This window comes from Cyprinodon variegatus, unplaced genomic scaffold (assembly GCF_000732505.1).
Source record: "Cyprinodon variegatus isolate N-32 unplaced genomic scaffold, C_variegatus-1.0 Scaffold824, whole genome shotgun sequence".
NCBI lineage: Eukaryota > Metazoa > Chordata > Actinopteri > Cyprinodontiformes > Cyprinodontidae > Cyprinodon > Cyprinodon variegatus.
In genome coordinates, this window is record NW_015151277.1 from 177,957 (window position 1) to 195,049 (window position 17,093).

At 38.4% G+C, this 17,093-nt stretch overlaps 2 protein-coding genes across 3 annotated transcripts in view; both read left to right on the forward strand.

Moving 5' to 3' along the window:
- The window catches only part of LOC107098940 (hyaluronidase-3-like), a 19,073-nt gene extending 11,422 nt beyond the window's left edge, over positions 1-7,651 (forward strand). Inside the window, exons 2-7 of one of the 2 annotated variants that reach the window (XM_015396836.1) lie at positions 2,737-2,994; positions 4,705-5,140; positions 6,114-6,261; positions 6,346-6,472; positions 6,547-6,636; positions 6,715-7,650. In XM_015396836.1, the coding sequence (XP_015252322.1) occupies positions 2,764-2,994; positions 4,705-5,140; positions 6,114-6,261; positions 6,346-6,472; positions 6,547-6,636; positions 6,715-7,002 (1,320 nt within the window). In that variant the 5' untranslated portion in view covers positions 2,737-2,763 and the 3' untranslated portion in view covers positions 7,003-7,650. Of the gene's footprint in view, positions 1-2,736; positions 2,995-4,704; positions 5,141-6,113; positions 6,262-6,345; positions 6,473-6,546; positions 6,637-6,714 lie in introns of both variants that reach the window. The other variant, XM_015396837.1, reaches the window with a different exon arrangement.
- Positions 7,652-13,387: 5,736 nt separating this feature from the next.
- Positions 13,388-17,093, forward strand: part of amt (aminomethyltransferase) — a 7,013-nt gene continuing 3,307 nt past the window's right edge. Inside the window, exons 1-6 of the mRNA XM_015396838.1 lie at positions 13,388-13,632; positions 15,424-15,591; positions 15,731-15,811; positions 16,035-16,166; positions 16,252-16,330; positions 16,474-16,619. Of these exons, the coding sequence (XP_015252324.1) occupies positions 13,513-13,632; positions 15,424-15,591; positions 15,731-15,811; positions 16,035-16,166; positions 16,252-16,330; positions 16,474-16,619 (726 nt within the window). The 5' untranslated portion in view covers positions 13,388-13,512. The remainder of the gene's footprint in view (positions 13,633-15,423; positions 15,592-15,730; positions 15,812-16,034; positions 16,167-16,251; positions 16,331-16,473; positions 16,620-17,093) is intronic.

The window sequence follows — 17,093 nt, forward strand, 5'->3', positions numbered from 1 at the left end:
TGACACACGGTGCAACGTAGCTAAACTATGCAGGGATGCCTTTAAGTTTCAGAAATGTATGGACTTAATTATCCTTCGTTTAATTTACATAAAACATCAGGGGAAAAAAATGACAAACTTGGCATGATTAGTTAAAAAACTGTTTTAAAGAAATAAATCTGTGGACGGACAGATTTATAACGAGTCGTAGCAGGACTTAGTTTATTAAACTACGTATTAAAAGTTTAGGGAACTGTTTGTATTAAATAGTATTTACATCAGATAAAGATATAGTAGAATTTGATTATATATAGTATATAACGGTAAAGTGGGTTAAATACATTAGCTACATTTTCATTTTGTTCCACAAACCAAACCGGTAGGTGGCGGTGATGAGCACTGAAGTGGTTGCCAAACGCCATTAAACCCCACAACGAAGAAGGCTAACCCCAGCCAATAGTAATAATGTAATAATCTACAAACTATTAATAGAAATGCAAGTCCATACGAGCTTTGCATGTGTACTAACTGGTTCGGATACACGCTTTTTAATGTTATCTGCTCCCAAACATTACTAGAATCAGATCTTCTGGTGACCTAACATAGCATATTTTATTGAACAGTAGAAGAACGCCCCACCTCTCGGTAGGGCATCAAAAAATTGGGATAAACTCTTGTTGTTCCNAGGGCATCAAAAAATTGGGATAAACTCTTGTTGTTCCTCTCCACGGAAATCTTTAGTAAAAGGCGAAAGATTTATACGATCTGAAGAGAAACAAGAGTGCATACTCTGAAAATGTCAAAGTCCCACAAGCCATTCACCATCATACCTATTTGACTCACGGTGCAACGTAACTACTCTATGCGGGGACAACTTTAAGTTTCAGCAATGTATAGACTTTATCATCATTCAATAAATTTACTGGAAACATTGGGTAAATATTGTGTAACTTCGGCATAATTAGTTAAAAACTGTTTAAAAAATAAAAACCAGTAGACGCAATGCATGATGGGAGTTGGGCGTCGTTAGCCACGCCTCTAAAATTGTAGCCCCCTTGTTTTTTAGTTTTATCTGATATGCTTTACAAATTAAAACTGTTTGCGCTTTTATACAACATAACATGGCAGCTAGATTTATAGTTTTTCTTTAAAAATGTGTATAAGACCATTAAATAAATGTGTCCTTCATTACTGCTGCAGGATTTCATTCTTATTTTTCAGGGTAAATTGAATTGGAAGACGCACGTTTTTTTCTTTTTAAAGAAATAAAGATTTTATTCCTAATCGTATCCAAGCTGTCAGTATATCCCCTCCTTTTTTCCCCTTTAGGATCATTCCCAGGGTTCTTCTACTGTCCTTCTCATTCCACAGGTTTTTCATTTCATTCAGGAAGATGATTTGAAAACAGAAACATAAGCATAACCACAGCATCATGGGTCCCTCGCCATACTTATAGTAGTTATGACCTGGATTTTTCTGTCACCCCAAAAAAAGCTAAAACCTATTTTGCTCTAACCAAAGCACAGAGCTGGTTTACCTTCCACACAACCACTTGGCTTATACTCAGCATTCATCATGCCTGCCTCTTTATTGCCTTCCCATCCAGATGAATGTGTTAATGGCTCAATAAAGGTGTGCCTATCTGACTTTGTGCTCAGCACCTAACAATAAATAAATATCCAGATTAGTGTTGTAATCTATGGAAACATAAGGTCATCCAATTAAATCTTAACATAAGTTTTATTTACTCATTACATCAGCTCATAATAAAGGCTTGGTTTTTCTGTAATTTGTAGTGTAATGTACTGTGATTAAAGAAGAATTCCTTTGAAGTATTTTATTTCAGTAGTGTTAAAGTGCTAAGAGCTATAATGATACATAGTTAAACATCTGAGTGTGTAATGTGGCCATACTGGAGCCCAATAACATGTTTCTATCATCGGTATAAGCAATGGCATCCTTTTCACTTTGATGACTCTGCTAGTGTTGTTGTCTATGCTAATATATTATTAACATTTGTTTTTCTCTTCTTTTTTTGGCTTATAATCAAGTGATTATATGGGGACAATAAAAAGAATCTAATGTCATTTTTGGACTTATGCATTTTTCTAACTGACTTCTTATATGAGTTGTGGTTCTATGTAGGAAGCAACCAACAGTTTAAAAAAAATGCTTTTAAAGGCTGTTTTTTTTTTTATGTTTTCAAAGTACAGCTACTCTTATCCGTGACTGTCAAAAGTACAGCAAATGGTAAATGCTTGGTAAATGGGTTTTTGGTAGGAAGTGGGTTTTGAGAGAAATCCACAGAATCATTAATGCATTATTACTTCTACAGATATAAACAATTGTGGTATAATTCTGTGGATTATTTAGACAGGATCTGAGTTTTACAAAATACACCCTTGGACTCATCTCTGTATATCTGTAAGAAAGTCCTAAGATCCCCTGTTGTTGTGGAGCTGCATGATGTGCAGCTGATGTTCTGCTCAGCATGGCAGTCTGTGGCTTTTATAGGTGTTTTGCTCTAAAAAGCCATAAAACCACCTCTGCCCCTGTGGGTATACTTCAGCCTTATTAGTGTGTGAAACAAAATAAAATACTCTAATAAACTTTGAACACTTTGATAAAAGTTCTAATCAAACTATTTTGGAAACTAAGTAGCTAAGACTGACTAAGGGTGAATAGAATGTTAGGTGGACTTTTTTTTGCAAATAAAAGAAGGTAATTTATCTTAGGTTGTTCTGTGTCTCTGGTTAGGAAGGACACACCCTTTGATGAGAAGCCATGGAGCTGCCTCACCTTCCTCTGCTCATCCTCCTCATCACTCCCTGCTCCTCCCTGTCAGAGAACCTCCCCCTTCCTGCTGTGCCTGCTGCAGGTCCGCTCCACCGGGACCAGCCCTTCATCGTAGTGTGGAACATGCCCACAGCAAACTGTCACAAACGCCACAACGTCCAGCTGGACCTGAAGGAATTTGGGATTGTGGAGAACAACAGGCAGCGCTTCCAGGGAGAGGTGATGAAGGGATTTAGATGGGCTGTTTTTAAATTGTGCTGCTCACTTGTTTGAAAAAAAAAAAAAAAAAAAAAAGAAGTCATAAATCTGATGTGTGGCTTTGGTTCCTGATTTTTTTTTTCTTTGAAAAAATCCTCATCAGAGATTATTTTTTATTATTGGGCCACAATATAGTTCTCAATCAACCCAAAAGACTCCTTAATATCAAAGTTTCTTATTTTTTTAGAAGTTGATGTGTTTTTTTTTAGATTTAGGATGACTGTGTGTGCAGGTAAATATTACTGTGCAGAATTATTAGGCAACATAATAAAAAACAAATATATACCCATCACACTTGTTTATTTTCACCAGGTAAAACAATATAACAACTCAAAATTCAGAAATAAATATTTGCAACATTCAAAAAACCAAAACAAATCAGTGACCGATATAGCCACCTTTCTTCACCATGATGCTCAAAAGCCTTCCATCCATAGATTCTGTCAGTGTCTTGATCTGTTTGCGATCCACATTGCATGCAGCAGCCACCACAGCCTCCCAGACACTGTTCACAGAGGTGGACTGTTTCCCCTCCCTGTAGATCTCACATTTCATGAAGGACCACAGGTTCTCCATGAGGTTCAGATCAGGTGAACAAGGGGGCCATGTCATTATTTTTTCTCCTTTTAGACGTTGCCTGGCCAGCCACACTGTGGTGTATTTTGATGCGTGTGACGGAGCATTGTCCTGCATGAATATCATGTTGTTCTTCAATGATGGCGACTTCTTCTTGTACAACTGTTTGAAGAAGGTGTCTTCCAGAAACTGGCAGTAGGTCTGGGAGTTGATGTTGACTCCATCATCAACCCGAAAAGGTTCCACAAGCTCATCTTTGATGATAGCAGCCCATACCAGTACCCCGCCTCCACCTTGCTGGCATCTGAGTCGATAAGGAACTTGCTGCCCTTTACTAATCCAGCCTGGTGCCCATCCATCCATCTGGCCCATCAAGACTCACTCTCATTTCATCAGACCAAAACACCTTGGAGAAATCAGTCTTTAGATATTTCTTGGCCCAGTCTTGATGTTTTGTCTTGTTCAAAGGTAAAGTAGCCTTTTTTCGGCTTTCCTTACCTTGGCCAGGTCCCTGAGTATTGAGCACCTTGTACTTCTCAGCACTCCAGACATGTTGCAGCTCTGAAATATGCCACAACAGGTGGCTAATGGCTTCCTGGTAGCTTCAAGCTTGGGGAGTTATTTTGTGTTTTCTTTTTTCAACACGCTTCTTGCGCCCCTGTTGACTATTTGCCATGAACCGCTTGATTGTGCGATGCTCCCGCTTCAAAAGCTTGGCAATTTCCAGACTGCTGCACCCCTCTGAAAGACATCTGACAATTTTTAACTTTTCAGAGTCTGTCAAATCTCTTTTCTGACCCATTTTGCCAAAGGAAAGGAAGTTGCCTAATAATTAAGCACACCTTATATAGGATGTTGATGTCATTAGGCCACACTCCTTCTCATTACAGAGATGCACACCACCTGATTTACTTAGCTGGTAGTTGGCTTTCAAGCCTATACAGCTTGGAGTAGGACAACATGTATGAAAAGGATGATGTGTTCGAAATACTTATTTGCCTAATAGTTCTGCACACAGTGTAGAGACTTGGTGCCATTAAGCAAACTGTAATGGAAGGAAGGATCAGCAACTTTTGCTGTTTTACTTTTTTCCAGAAAATGAGCATCTTCTATCGGGACCATCTGGGGAAGTATCCGTACCTCTCCAACGATGGCCGAGAGGTGAACGGAGGAATCCCTCAGCTTGGTGATCTGGCCTCTCACCTTTCCCTCACAGCTCTGAAGCTGGACGTCCTGCTGCGTCCCAGCTTCTCTGGTCTGGGGGTCATCGACTGGGAGGAGTGGCAGCCATTGTGGGAGAGCAACTTTGGATCCAGGATAAAGTACCGCAGGCTCTCCAAGCAGCTGGTGAGACAAGATAGACTGGATCTGTCTGAGGAGAACGTGACACGGCTGGCTCGGCAGGAGTTTGAGAAGAGTGCTCGGGCTTTTATGGAGGAGACGCTGAGGCTGGCGACCAGGAGCAGGCCCAAGGGATTCTGGGGCTTTTATGGTTTCCCCTCCTGCTTGAATAAACACAAGCGGAAGACAGGTAGAGCAAACAAAATCTGGATTGTTATCCAATGTCTGTGATTTATGGGCATACTGAACTTGATGAAGAGAATACCATAAATTGTTTTTATAAAAATGGGTTGTATGAAGGTGGAAACTAGGCATGTGATAAAAAAATCGATTTTGTGATAGTGATTTTCGTCATTTCATTTTGATAGCTGGGTAAAATATCACACTATATTGGCATATTGTGATAATATCGTATTGTGACCAGAGTATCGAGACTTATATCGTATCGCAAAACACATGCCAATACTCAACCCCTAGTGGAAACAGTCCTGCATTAAAATATTCAAACTCCTGAAGTTTTTCAAAATTTGTCTCTAAAAAAAAAAATTCAGCGTTTGGGTTTAAAATAGCGCAAGCAGAGAAATAGTTTGAAAAATATAAATTTTAAGCGAAGAGTTATTGGAGGACAAGGCAAGACCTTATCACCTTTTGTAATATTTAAAAAAATATGTATATTTTGATGTAAAAAAAAAAAGTTCTTCTCTAAGAGATTTATGAAAAACACTAGCAGAGTGAAAAAAAAATTTTTCTTCTTAAACATAACCTTAGATCACTAATGATGATATTATTTTCCAGCCTAAATTTACTTTAAACTTCTGCCCACGTTTATCACAGCGTAGTCATTTACAACATATGGGATGTGTTTAGGTGATTTATTTATCATTATGAGTAATGGGGAAAAATTGGGTTAATTAAAGAATACAGCCAGTTTTTTTTTCCCAGATTTCAATTATTCTATTATTTTTCCTCTGCTTTGTGTGGTTCTAAATAAAATCCCATTAAAAATTTTGCTTTTTCTAATAACACAAAATGTTAAAAAGTGTGAAGGATTACATTTAGAAGACCCTGTAAATGATATAATTCTGTAATTCAACTCAATAATTCAAGTCTAGTACAGCTGATTGAACTGACATGAATGTGCTTCGTTTGTTATGTGAGAGCAGATCAAAGCTACACAGGACGCTGCCACAAGGGAACCAAGCAGAGGAATGACCGGCTGTCCTGGCTGTGGGCTCAGTCCACAGCTCTCTATCCCAGCATTTATCTGCCGCAGAGGTTGGCAGGGTCCATAAATGCAGCTCTGATGGTCAGGTATAAACAAGCACATTTATTCCCAGTTTTACCACATTTCTTTTAAAGCTAAAGGTGCAAACTGAAGTTTTTTTCTGCACTCAGACACAGACTGCAGGAGGCTTTGAGAGTGGCTTCATTGTGGCGTCATGAGAACAATAATAATCAGGCCACACCTGTCCTTCCGTACACCCGGCTGGCGTTCACACATTCTCTCAACTTTCTCAACAAGGTAGCTTTGGGTCATTAAAGGCAACAGATGGTGAAGTTCAGTTTGCAGGCATAACAGACAGTCTGTGCTTGCAGACGGATTTGGAGCACACGCTTGGAGAGAGCGCCTCACTTGGCACAGCTGGGGTCGTGCTGTGGGGAGATATAAAATTCGCCAAATCTAAAGTATGAGAATAACTAAATCATCATGCCTGAGCGTTTTGGAGTTTTCATACAACCTTGTTCTCTTCTCTTATCTATCAGGAGCAGTGCATCCTTCTCAGACACTACATCCACAGTGTCTTGGGCCCCTTTATACACTCCCTGAGGGCCGACACGCTCCGCTGCAGCCTCCAACTCTGCCACAGTCATGGCCGCTGTGCCAGGCGAAACCCCAACAGTAGTCACAGGCTTTCATCAGCATCCACCTCTGACCCTCATGATGATGCTGACTCCACCAGCAGGAAATACTACCAGCAGCACTTCATGTGTCAATGCTACTCAGGCTGGACTGGGCCCCAGTGTCAGAAGAGTGGACAGAACGAGGGTTGATGATGGCTCCTCGTTTAGGGGAGCGTTCAATAAATTGCATAGAAAAGTTATAAAAAATGTAAACTATTTAAAAATATTTAAAATATATGCTTGGGTTCAGTTTTTGAATGCCTGTTTCTGTTTGTTGGTGTCAGCTAACATCCTTATATTAGCATGTTAGCAAAATATAGCATTTTAGTGATGGATTTGCTGCCTTTATTTTAGCTAATAGTGATTTTTTTTCTCCTACCTTTAAAAATAAGGAAGACTATCCTGTTAATTTAAAGTATGAAAAGAAGATGGCCATGTTAGTATTTTAGCTCTTTTTGCATTTCCTCTAATGATGCTACAAAAGCTGCTGTTAGCATAGTAGATAGTTTTAGCTAACATGTTAGCTAACATGTAATAGTTTGTTTTTAATACTAGATTATGATATATTCTTAGCATAATACCTAAACATGTTTTAGGGTTTGCTTATCCCAACAAAATACTTGGAAAACTTTGTTCCACATTCTCTTCATAGAAGCAATTATAAAAAATATGATCTGCTGTAGCTCAGTTGTTACAAATATATGTTCCAGATTTCCTAAAAACTTTAAACACAAAGCAAATATATTTTGGGATAGTACAATAACACCATCTAACATTAAAGCAACGTTTTAATTGTTAAATTATAAATCATGAAAAGTAATTGGATATATTTCTTTGGGTTGTCATTTCTGAATTATTGACATTTCAATTGTTGAATTGTTTGAGTTTTTCGTTTTATTGTTTATTTTCAATGTATGATGCTCCTTTTGAGGTAGACATTGCAGCAGTCAGAAAAGATTTTTCCATAATGGGAGGACATGACCTAGCCTTATTATGCTATTAAACACCTCACAGCTTTTAATCTGGCTAAAGGAAAACTATCAATTAAAAAAGAGAAGAAATCCGTTAAAATCAAACGTATTCGTGAATCACATAATATAATTTTTGGCTCTATGAACAATATTTTTTCCCTGTTATTTTGATAAGGAAGTGTTTTAGATATTTATAAAAACTCAGGGGTGGTAACCACTCTAATATCTGAAAGATCACATTCCCTTTTATGAAAGAAAAATTTAGGTTTTTGTCAATTATGCTATTTTATTATACAACAAAAGACAAAGAATTACATTTTTAACTCAAAACAAAGACTGTGTTTAGAGATAAAAGATCAAAGCCTACATGGAATTAAGTTTTATGTTTCACATTTTCAAATGATTCCCCGTCCTCTGTTAAACGAGCCCAGTCCACGTCTTCCTCATGTCCCTCGTCTCACGACTGTCATGTTTCGTCTCAGTTCCTGCAGCTCCTGGATCAGCAGTGCCAGCTCGTTGGCTGCAGCCTCCTTTTCCCTCACAGCTTCAGTCAGCATCCTGATTGCGCTGCCCTGCTGAACTAAAAGAGACATAGATGAAAATATTATGATCATTTTAATTATTTTACTGTCAGTCGTCAAATCAAACTCAAGTTTCTCTCTTTTGCTCTCATAAAGGATCACCAACTATTTCCAAAGGCCAAAAAAGCATCAGATAATATTAAATTGTTTTATCCTTTCTTTGATTTACTTTAAAATCAAAAGTTTACAAATACTTCTAAGGTATTTGGTAGAAACCTGGGTCAAATGTCTTTCTTATTCTTCCACAAGCATCATAGTTTGCTATGATTTTGGCTGATTAATTCTGTTATTTCTTAAGTAACTGAGTCAGGTTTGGAGTTTATAGATTAACAAACATACTTTATCAGTTCTGCCTATTTTTGTATTGGGTAACTGGGGCTCTGTGATGTCTAGTCCAACATTTTTAACATTTTATCTGCAGGTCACAAACTCATGTGGCAACCAAATTGTCGATCAAGAGCCATTTGTGTCCAATCTGTAACTTCCTTGCTTATGTGTTGAAATGTTGCTTCAATATGTCCAAATAGGGTTCTTGTCTTATCAAGTTGGCTTTATTTGTGAAATTGACTAATTTTCCTTGCGGCAAAACACCTAAAAGAGGAATCATCATGCCTCAGGCCTGCACGCTTCCCCTTCTTTTTTTTAAATTGTAAATAAGTCTTGATGGCAAAATACTTCAGATATAGTTTCACCAGAACACAGGAAGTACCTCTGATATTTTGCCACTTCTGGGGAGATGAATTCTTTCTCTCTGATTGGCCTTTCAGCTCATGTCAGTATAGAACTCATTACACAGAGTATGAGACTCTTACCAACATCTACCGGGACTTTACACAGCATTTTGCTTTTCTTTTAGGGTTGATCTCTGAGACGTTAGATGATTGAACCCAAAGATAACCAGACCTGTGGACAGCCATAGTTTTCTTCCTGATATCTTGAATCCTTTAGTTTTTTTTATCTATGATGTAACAAAAGGAAGCGATTTGTTTGAGGTGTTGCCCTAAAAACCTTCACAACAGGCCTCGATTTAACTCATAATTGGATCTAATGTCTTATACAATTTAAAAAAAGGTTTAAACTTTTTTATGTACACATCTGACTGAAGCTCAGTTAGCCCTCACATAGGCTGATTTAAATTGACGTGGGGCCTATTTACAGATGTTAGTAGGGCTCTTGTGGCATTACACTGAGATTAAACTTGTATGAATTTTAGCTTGAAGTTTTAAATTAATTTGACTAAAAGCAAAAATAATCTAGATTTTGTGAAATACAGTTGAAACACAGATGTGTCACCTAGAAAATAAAAGATAAGCAACACTGTGAGCAGAAGAAGGGTGATGATGGCGCAGCCCATGGCGTAAGCCCTTGATGAACTCGGTGTCAACATGTCCTGAAGTCGTCTCTGCCATTTGCTGTTCAGTGAGGGCCCTCTTTGACTGCCTGCCGCCCCATGTGTGAATAGATTCCCATTTGGGGAGGGTGTATATGCGGGGCGAGGAGGCTTCGTACCTGGAAAGGAAACAGGGTGAACTAAGTCGCTTGGCTAAATGTCCATGTTTGCTCTCAGGCTGGGCGTACCTTTGTGGCTGTGCTCAGCATGTGTGCGGTGGAGGTCGTTGATGGAGTCGACAGAATGCAGCTCGATCTCTGTGAGGTCTCTCTCGCTGACCCTGTAGAACTGAGGAGTGGTCTGGGACGAAGGAGGCCTCGACATATCGCCTGGTTCTGAGGAAAAGCCTGAATGAAGAGATGAGACAGACTGTCTCAAACAGCCAAATGCTCCACAGGGAACATTTATGGTGCTAAAAAAGATTTTACCCTCCCCTCAATACGTTAAAGCTGTTGTTCTTAAATTTATGTGGAAATAATAGTTGCAGAAACTAACATCCCAATTAGATAAAAGATGACCAGAACAGAAAATAACAATTATCATAAAATGGCACGGGGCAAGGTATGCACCTATCCTTTAATGTAGGTAGCAGACAGGAAACCAGGTTATAAAGTTGACTTTAAGTAAGAAGTTTAAATTATGGCCTTCTTTTCCTCACTCTCCAGTACATCTTCAACAACATTTAGTAAAAGATTTAACTGTATAACATGGCTGAAAACATGTTTCATAAAACGAAATGGCTTTAACAAAGAATTCCTGATCAATATTCAAAGGTAAGACAAAAGCATTATAAAATACAAAACAAGAAGGAGAGGTCACTGCAAATACGTAAACTCTGATTAAGCTTGTTTATGCTGCTCCTCACTTTAGCTTGATATCTCTTAACAGAAAACGCTTAGATGGATTTAGACCAGGTCTTTCACCAAAGAGTTTGAACAAATGCGTATATTTTGAGTGAAAACATTCTTTTACAGCTCTGGCTGTATGTTGGGTGCTGTTTTATTTGAATCGATACCCCCATTCTAAGGTTTTTTTTACATTCTCCAGTATTTCCCATTATTGCCACATTTTGATAAAGGCCAGAATTTGAAGGGCTAATGGTTGTCATATGAACAGATTTTTCCACCTGAGTTATCACCTTCTAGAGCTACCCCCTTATGTGATGTAAATATTGCTCTTTTCTTGCGTTTGTGGTTGAACCATGTCTCTTCAGCCTTACAGATTGTTTTATTATTTGATTGGGGCGACTGTAAAGTGTTTTACAGGAAAAAATATTTCACCCAATCAGCATTCTCAGAAGGAGGAGCTTTCCCTCCCCAAAAAACCCCCAAAATAAATAAATATTCTGATTCAACCTCTCTACCGATTTATTCCTAACTAGTCTGACATTTGTCTTCATGATGCCACAAAACAGCTGGATTTATTCAAACTAACTGGTGACTTCATGAGGCAGGTAAATTAGATTAAGGGGTGCAAATGCCTGACTCCCTTCATATATTTTAAATAGTACAAAAATATTTAGAACCATACATTGTTTTCTTTCATTTTATAGCTTAACACTTATTTTTGTGTTTTACACCTGACAAAGTTATGCAATACAGATTCTCCTTTAATGTGGAAACAGGTGATATGACTGTTTGGGATATGAAGATACAGAAACATGTCATTTATAATATATATCAACGTAATCCTTTAATGACAAAAGATCCATGGAGATCTTAGGCACCTATTATTAGAGGTTCTTATCAAACTTATGGAGGCATGATGGTTCAGGAATTTGAAACAAGGCCCAAAGAACAGAACGTGCTCATGACTATTAAGTGACTGGAAAAATAAATTAGTCCACAGTTACTCTGTGAATTAGTCTGATGCAGAAACGTTTCAGTCATCTTACCTTATGTCACTTTAGGAAATCCTGTTTAAATGTATGTGTTTTTGCTGGTTGAAGCCTTCTAGTCTTCTTGTTTACTTCTCACATGCTCACAGCTAACTGCAAAACATGAATCTCAGCCAAGAAAACCAGCAGAAAATTGGATTTCAAGTCAACAGCTGCTCTGCTGGAGTCACATCAGGTGACCAGGTCCTCATAAATAGCTAAGATAAACTGAGTTTGTGGCTAAATATTCGGATTTATCCCACAGCAGCTCCCTGTAGAAAGATATGAACGGAGAGAGGAAGTTTCTTTCTCTGCCTTAAAGCCCCCCTAACATGCACATGCCCAGCTTTGCAGCCCCTCACAGCTCAAAATAGAACCAGAGACGTGAGATTATTATTAGTTCCTTTGGCCAAAAGGATGACTCAGTGACCTGAGTGGAAGGCATGATGGCCTACACTGGGATAAACGCAGGAGACTCTGACTGAGGAAAACTGACTGAAGGATTAACAAATGAAACAATAAAACTGCAAAGTTGTATTATGTTTGTTTTTTGCTATGTACAACCATCAAACTAAATGGTTATTAGTCTGATAAAAATGTTAAAAAGAATGTCTGAAATCTGAAAGATGGAATTTATTTTTTATCACTTTCAAATTTTCCTGAAACAGGAGATTTTTATTTTCACCTAAACAGCAGTTTTTGGTTTTTGAAACCCCTGAAATAATTGTATATTGTACAAACTGCCATCATAAAAAGAGCTGTTTCAACAAAAGCCATGTGTTCTGTTCACATGGGCTTTTATGTTAGGTTAATTTAGGTATAATCATTTTATAAACTCTTTTAATCATACATTTTAGTATAACTTTAGAGATTAAGCTACAGAGACATTTAGAACAAGGTTAGCTTTCTAAATAAAATCCCAATCTTTGAACACAAAAGCACAGTTTGATCCATCATCTGATCAGAAAATGGTGTTCCCCACCACTGACAAGCCAGGCAAGCAGAGCTACAGAGTATGATAACTACATAGTCGGATCATTGAAAGCTCACCAACCGAATAAGGATCAATAAGAAAAGCAATTTTTTTCATTTATGTCACATGTTAAACTGAGTCTGCACATTTGGCCAAATGAAGCGCAGTAGTGGCAGCATCATGATGCGGGGTCACTTTAAATCTTTAGAACAGAGATTGTGTGGAAATAGATTAAAGTGCACAAATGTTCTCCATCCATTCTGACAGAGCTGTCTGCAAAAAAGAAAAAAAAAACAAAAAAAAAAGAAAAATGCAGGTTTATTTTTTAGATTATTGGAATAATCTTTATGCAACATGTTCCACCTACCACATATTTATGCTTCACTTTGTCTCCATCACACAGCAAATGCAATAACAGCACTAAAGTTTGTTGTAGTAATGTGATAAAATATGAAAAATGCTGTGAATGCATCAGAATGCTGAACTGTTTGTCATAAAGATATGATGAAACAATGTCAGAGACAAATGGACTTAATTCATTTGTTTATTTTTCTTATATTTTTTAATCATATCCTCTTTTTTTCTACTACCACGATATTATGTTGTCTATAATATAATGATACTGTAATTTTCTTTTACACTCTGAGGCTTTGGCATAAATAAGCATCCTATCAACGCCTCCCGTTGATTTATTAACTACATTTCCCACAATTCTTTGCTCCTTCCTGCATCGCTTCATGTGTTTTTTAGCCTGGAAAGCAGGAATCCCATGTTGTTGAGTTCAAACAGTTTGGAAGCAGCGCAGCGGAAGTGCTAACACCTCTGGAGCGGGTTGAAGGGAAACATTTCTGCGGGGATCAGGCTGCAGGATGTGGGCTCGGCTGACGGTTGCTGCCGGGCTGCGGGCTCCCAGAGAGAGTTTGCTGCGGGTCACGGGTGCTGGATGTGCGGGGAAATTCCTGCGGGAGAGACGGGACTTCAGTACAGAGGTAAGAGGACCTTAACAATGCTCTGTCTGGAAGGGTGCAGACTGATTTCTAAGCAACTCATTTGGAACATCATGCAAACTTTAAGCAGATAATTGCTTTTGTGCTTTAACAACTGATTTCTGATCTTAACATTTTTATGTTTTTTTAATTGCAAGCAAGACTTTCTGGAAATAATTTTTAATGCTGTTTCCTATTTATGAATGCAAAATTTAAAGTTTTAAGTTCAAAGTTTTTAATTTTCTCACCTTCTAGAAAACTGAAATCTTAATAGTTAAAATTCCAAATATAATGTGCAGGGTTAATGGCAAATAACACCTCTGATTTACTTCTAGCACTTTGGACCAAGGGTATCTGTTGTATTGAGTTCAAATTTAAATGAGCCCTTTCAACCTAATCCAACCAAACAAGCTGACTAAATGTGATAACCGTTGTGAAATTGTGCATTCCTTTCAATAAGTGAAAATATCCCACAAAACAATGGTGTTTCCTGACATTTAAGTATGCTTATAGATGGACATTAAAAGCTTGAATCCCTTCAGGATAAAGTCTGAATAAATATCGATGTATTTGCATGTCAGATTATTAACAGAAACACTTTTTCAAACAGCAGCCTGTTCAGTCAGACATAATGTTCATGGTTCCCAGCAGACTGAGTCCTCTTCGCTTCACTGAGCTGCACAAAATGATTTTATTAAAACCACGAGTGACTGCTTCTCTAGTGTTATCAGAGTATGCTGATAAGCCCCCCCTTTCACCAGCCAGTTCAAAGGTCACTTAGAGAAACAAAAGATGAGATTGTGACAGAAGGAAGACTATCAGTAGAGCTGTTAATGTAGAGTTGGGATTTTTACACATTATTATCTCCATAATGGTGTTGAAAGCTAAATTTGGTTCCAAGTCTGGTTTAAATTCCTCACACAACAGATGGATACATTTGAATTCGTTTCCTTCCTCGATTGAACATTTAGTTTTTGTCTTCTTGGGATTAGAAATGACTGAAAAAAAAAAAAAACACAATAGTGCTCGATTGTTAAAGAAAGGAAACCTGTTTCTAAGTGTTTTTATTTTTTGGTTACAGATAAAAATCAGAAAAGCATTCTGTTCCTTACCCATTAAATTTTAGTGTCAGCATATTTCTAGCGGTCTAGTGGTTAGGGCATATAGAGCTTGGAACCCTGAGGTTCTGAGTTTGAGCCCCACTCCCACAGCCGGCACTTTAGGTCTTTGAGCAAAACCCTTAACCCCAAACTGCTCCCTGGGCGCCACACGATGGCAGCCCACTGCTCCCCAAGAGGATTGGTTAAATTCAGAGGTAAATTTCTCCAATGTGAGATCAATAAAGTTCAATTATTATTAATCATTGCTATTATTTTGCGAAGACACTTTGTTAAAGAACACTGGTGAGCAGACAGCATCATGGAGGTCAGGGAGAAGTTAATGAGAAGGTTAAAGCAGGGTTAAAGTTACTAAACAATATGTGTCATCTGGAAATAAAAAGAAAGCGTTTTAACAGCAAACCTACCCAGAGGGGCATATAGTTACTCTAGAGGAGCTACAGACATGCACAGCTCAGGTGGGGCAAGATTGATGAAAGCTTTTGCCCTGCATCTTAGTAGCAACGTAATACTGTGGGGAGTTTTTTTTTTTTTTAGGTTGAAATTTATAAAACAAATTCTTAAGTGGGTTCTACTTTGTGTTGGTTTTTTGCTACGTTCTTTCTTTCTACAGTCATCCCTGCAGTGGCTATGTTTCTGCTCCAGACTCACTCTGTTGTTTCCCCTCCCACCCCAGGCTCCTTTGAAGAAAACCCCACTCTTTGACTTCCACAGGCACCATGGTGGAAAGATGGTGGATTTTGCAGGCTGGAGTATGCCTGTCCAGTACAAAGACAGCCACATCGCCTCCCACACGCACACCAGGGAGCACTGCTCCATCTTTGACGTCAGCCACATGCTGCAGGTGAGGAAAAGTGGAGCTGAGATGCTAGAAGCTGATGGTTTTGGAAAAAGTTAAATGGAGATTAGCCTTTAGAAACACAAAGGAGGCACATACCTATGAAGCTTGTAAGTTGCGCATGTTTACCTTTGTTTCCCCTCAGACCAAAATCCATGGCAAAGATCGAGTAAAGTTTATGGAGTCTCTGGTGGTGGCAGATATCGCAGAGCTGAAGGACAACCAGGTAGGAGGAAGATTCCCTTTCTGGTTGATCTGTTAATGAAACATCACAGAGCTTCTTCTGCTGCTAAATACATGAAAACATTTTATTTTGTTACTTTAAATATCCTGAATAGATTGAAGATCAATCTCTAACTTCCATGATGTGACTTGGTTCATAGATTTCTCTTTAAGTCTTTAGGTTCTCAGCCTCTCATCCTTTCTCTCACCATCTTCACACCATTCAGGGTACATTGACTCTCTTCACCAATGAGAAAGGAGGAATCATTGATGACCTCATAGTGACAAAGACAGACCAGGGTTACCTCTATGTGGTCTCCAACGCTGGCTGCGCCGACAAAGACTCTGCTCATATGAAGGTGAAGCAATGTGTGCAGGAAGAGCAGCCTGGAATCCTCTGGAAAATGTCTGAAGGGTGTTTCTGTGCTTTTTTTTAATGTTCAGGCCAAACTGGCAGAGTACAAAGCTGCTGGGTTTGATGTGGACCTGGAGTTCATTGATGAAGCCCTTGTTGCTTTGCAAGGTGAAATAATCACTTCATCCTTCATTTGTTTTTCCTTCTTTCTTCCTTTTTGCATTTTTCTTTAAGTTTCTTATTTTGTGTTTTTTCTAAGATGATCCAAAGCTCTCTGTGCAGATTCTAAAATGTTATCTTTGTTGCATCAGGTCCCATCATGGCTCAGGTGCTTCAGGCAGGGCTGAAGGGGGACCTCAGTAAGCTGACCTTCATGTCCTCCACCCTGGTCACAGTGTTCGGCATTCCTGACTGCAGGGTGACCCGCTGTGGATACACTGGAGAAGACGGGGTGGAGGTGAGCACCTCCTGTGATTAACTCAACATTAAGTTCTGAGTTGTTGTCTATTTTTGCATGTTCTTTTCACAGACCGTTCAAACTGTGAGCTGAATATTTGAAAAAAAAACATAAAATCTGTCAATTATAGATAGCATAAATCTTTGTCACTGAAACAGCACTTTATATGTGTTTATTGTAATCATGTCTGATATGATTCATAGGGCTACATTTGCAGCAACTTCATCTTCGAGTCTTTTGGTGTATGTGTCTACTTACTCTTGATATTCTTGCCCATTCTTTGTGAAATAACTCAACCCATGTTGGATTGAATGAATAGCCTTGATATTTTCCTCATATTTCCAGTTGGATTTATTTCTGGATTTATATTCGACCGTTCTAGTACGGAAATATGCTTTGATTTAAAGCAGTTGTGTCCAGAAAGCCATTTGATTTTGAGAGATTTAAAAGCTTAAAATGAAAAAGGTTACGTAC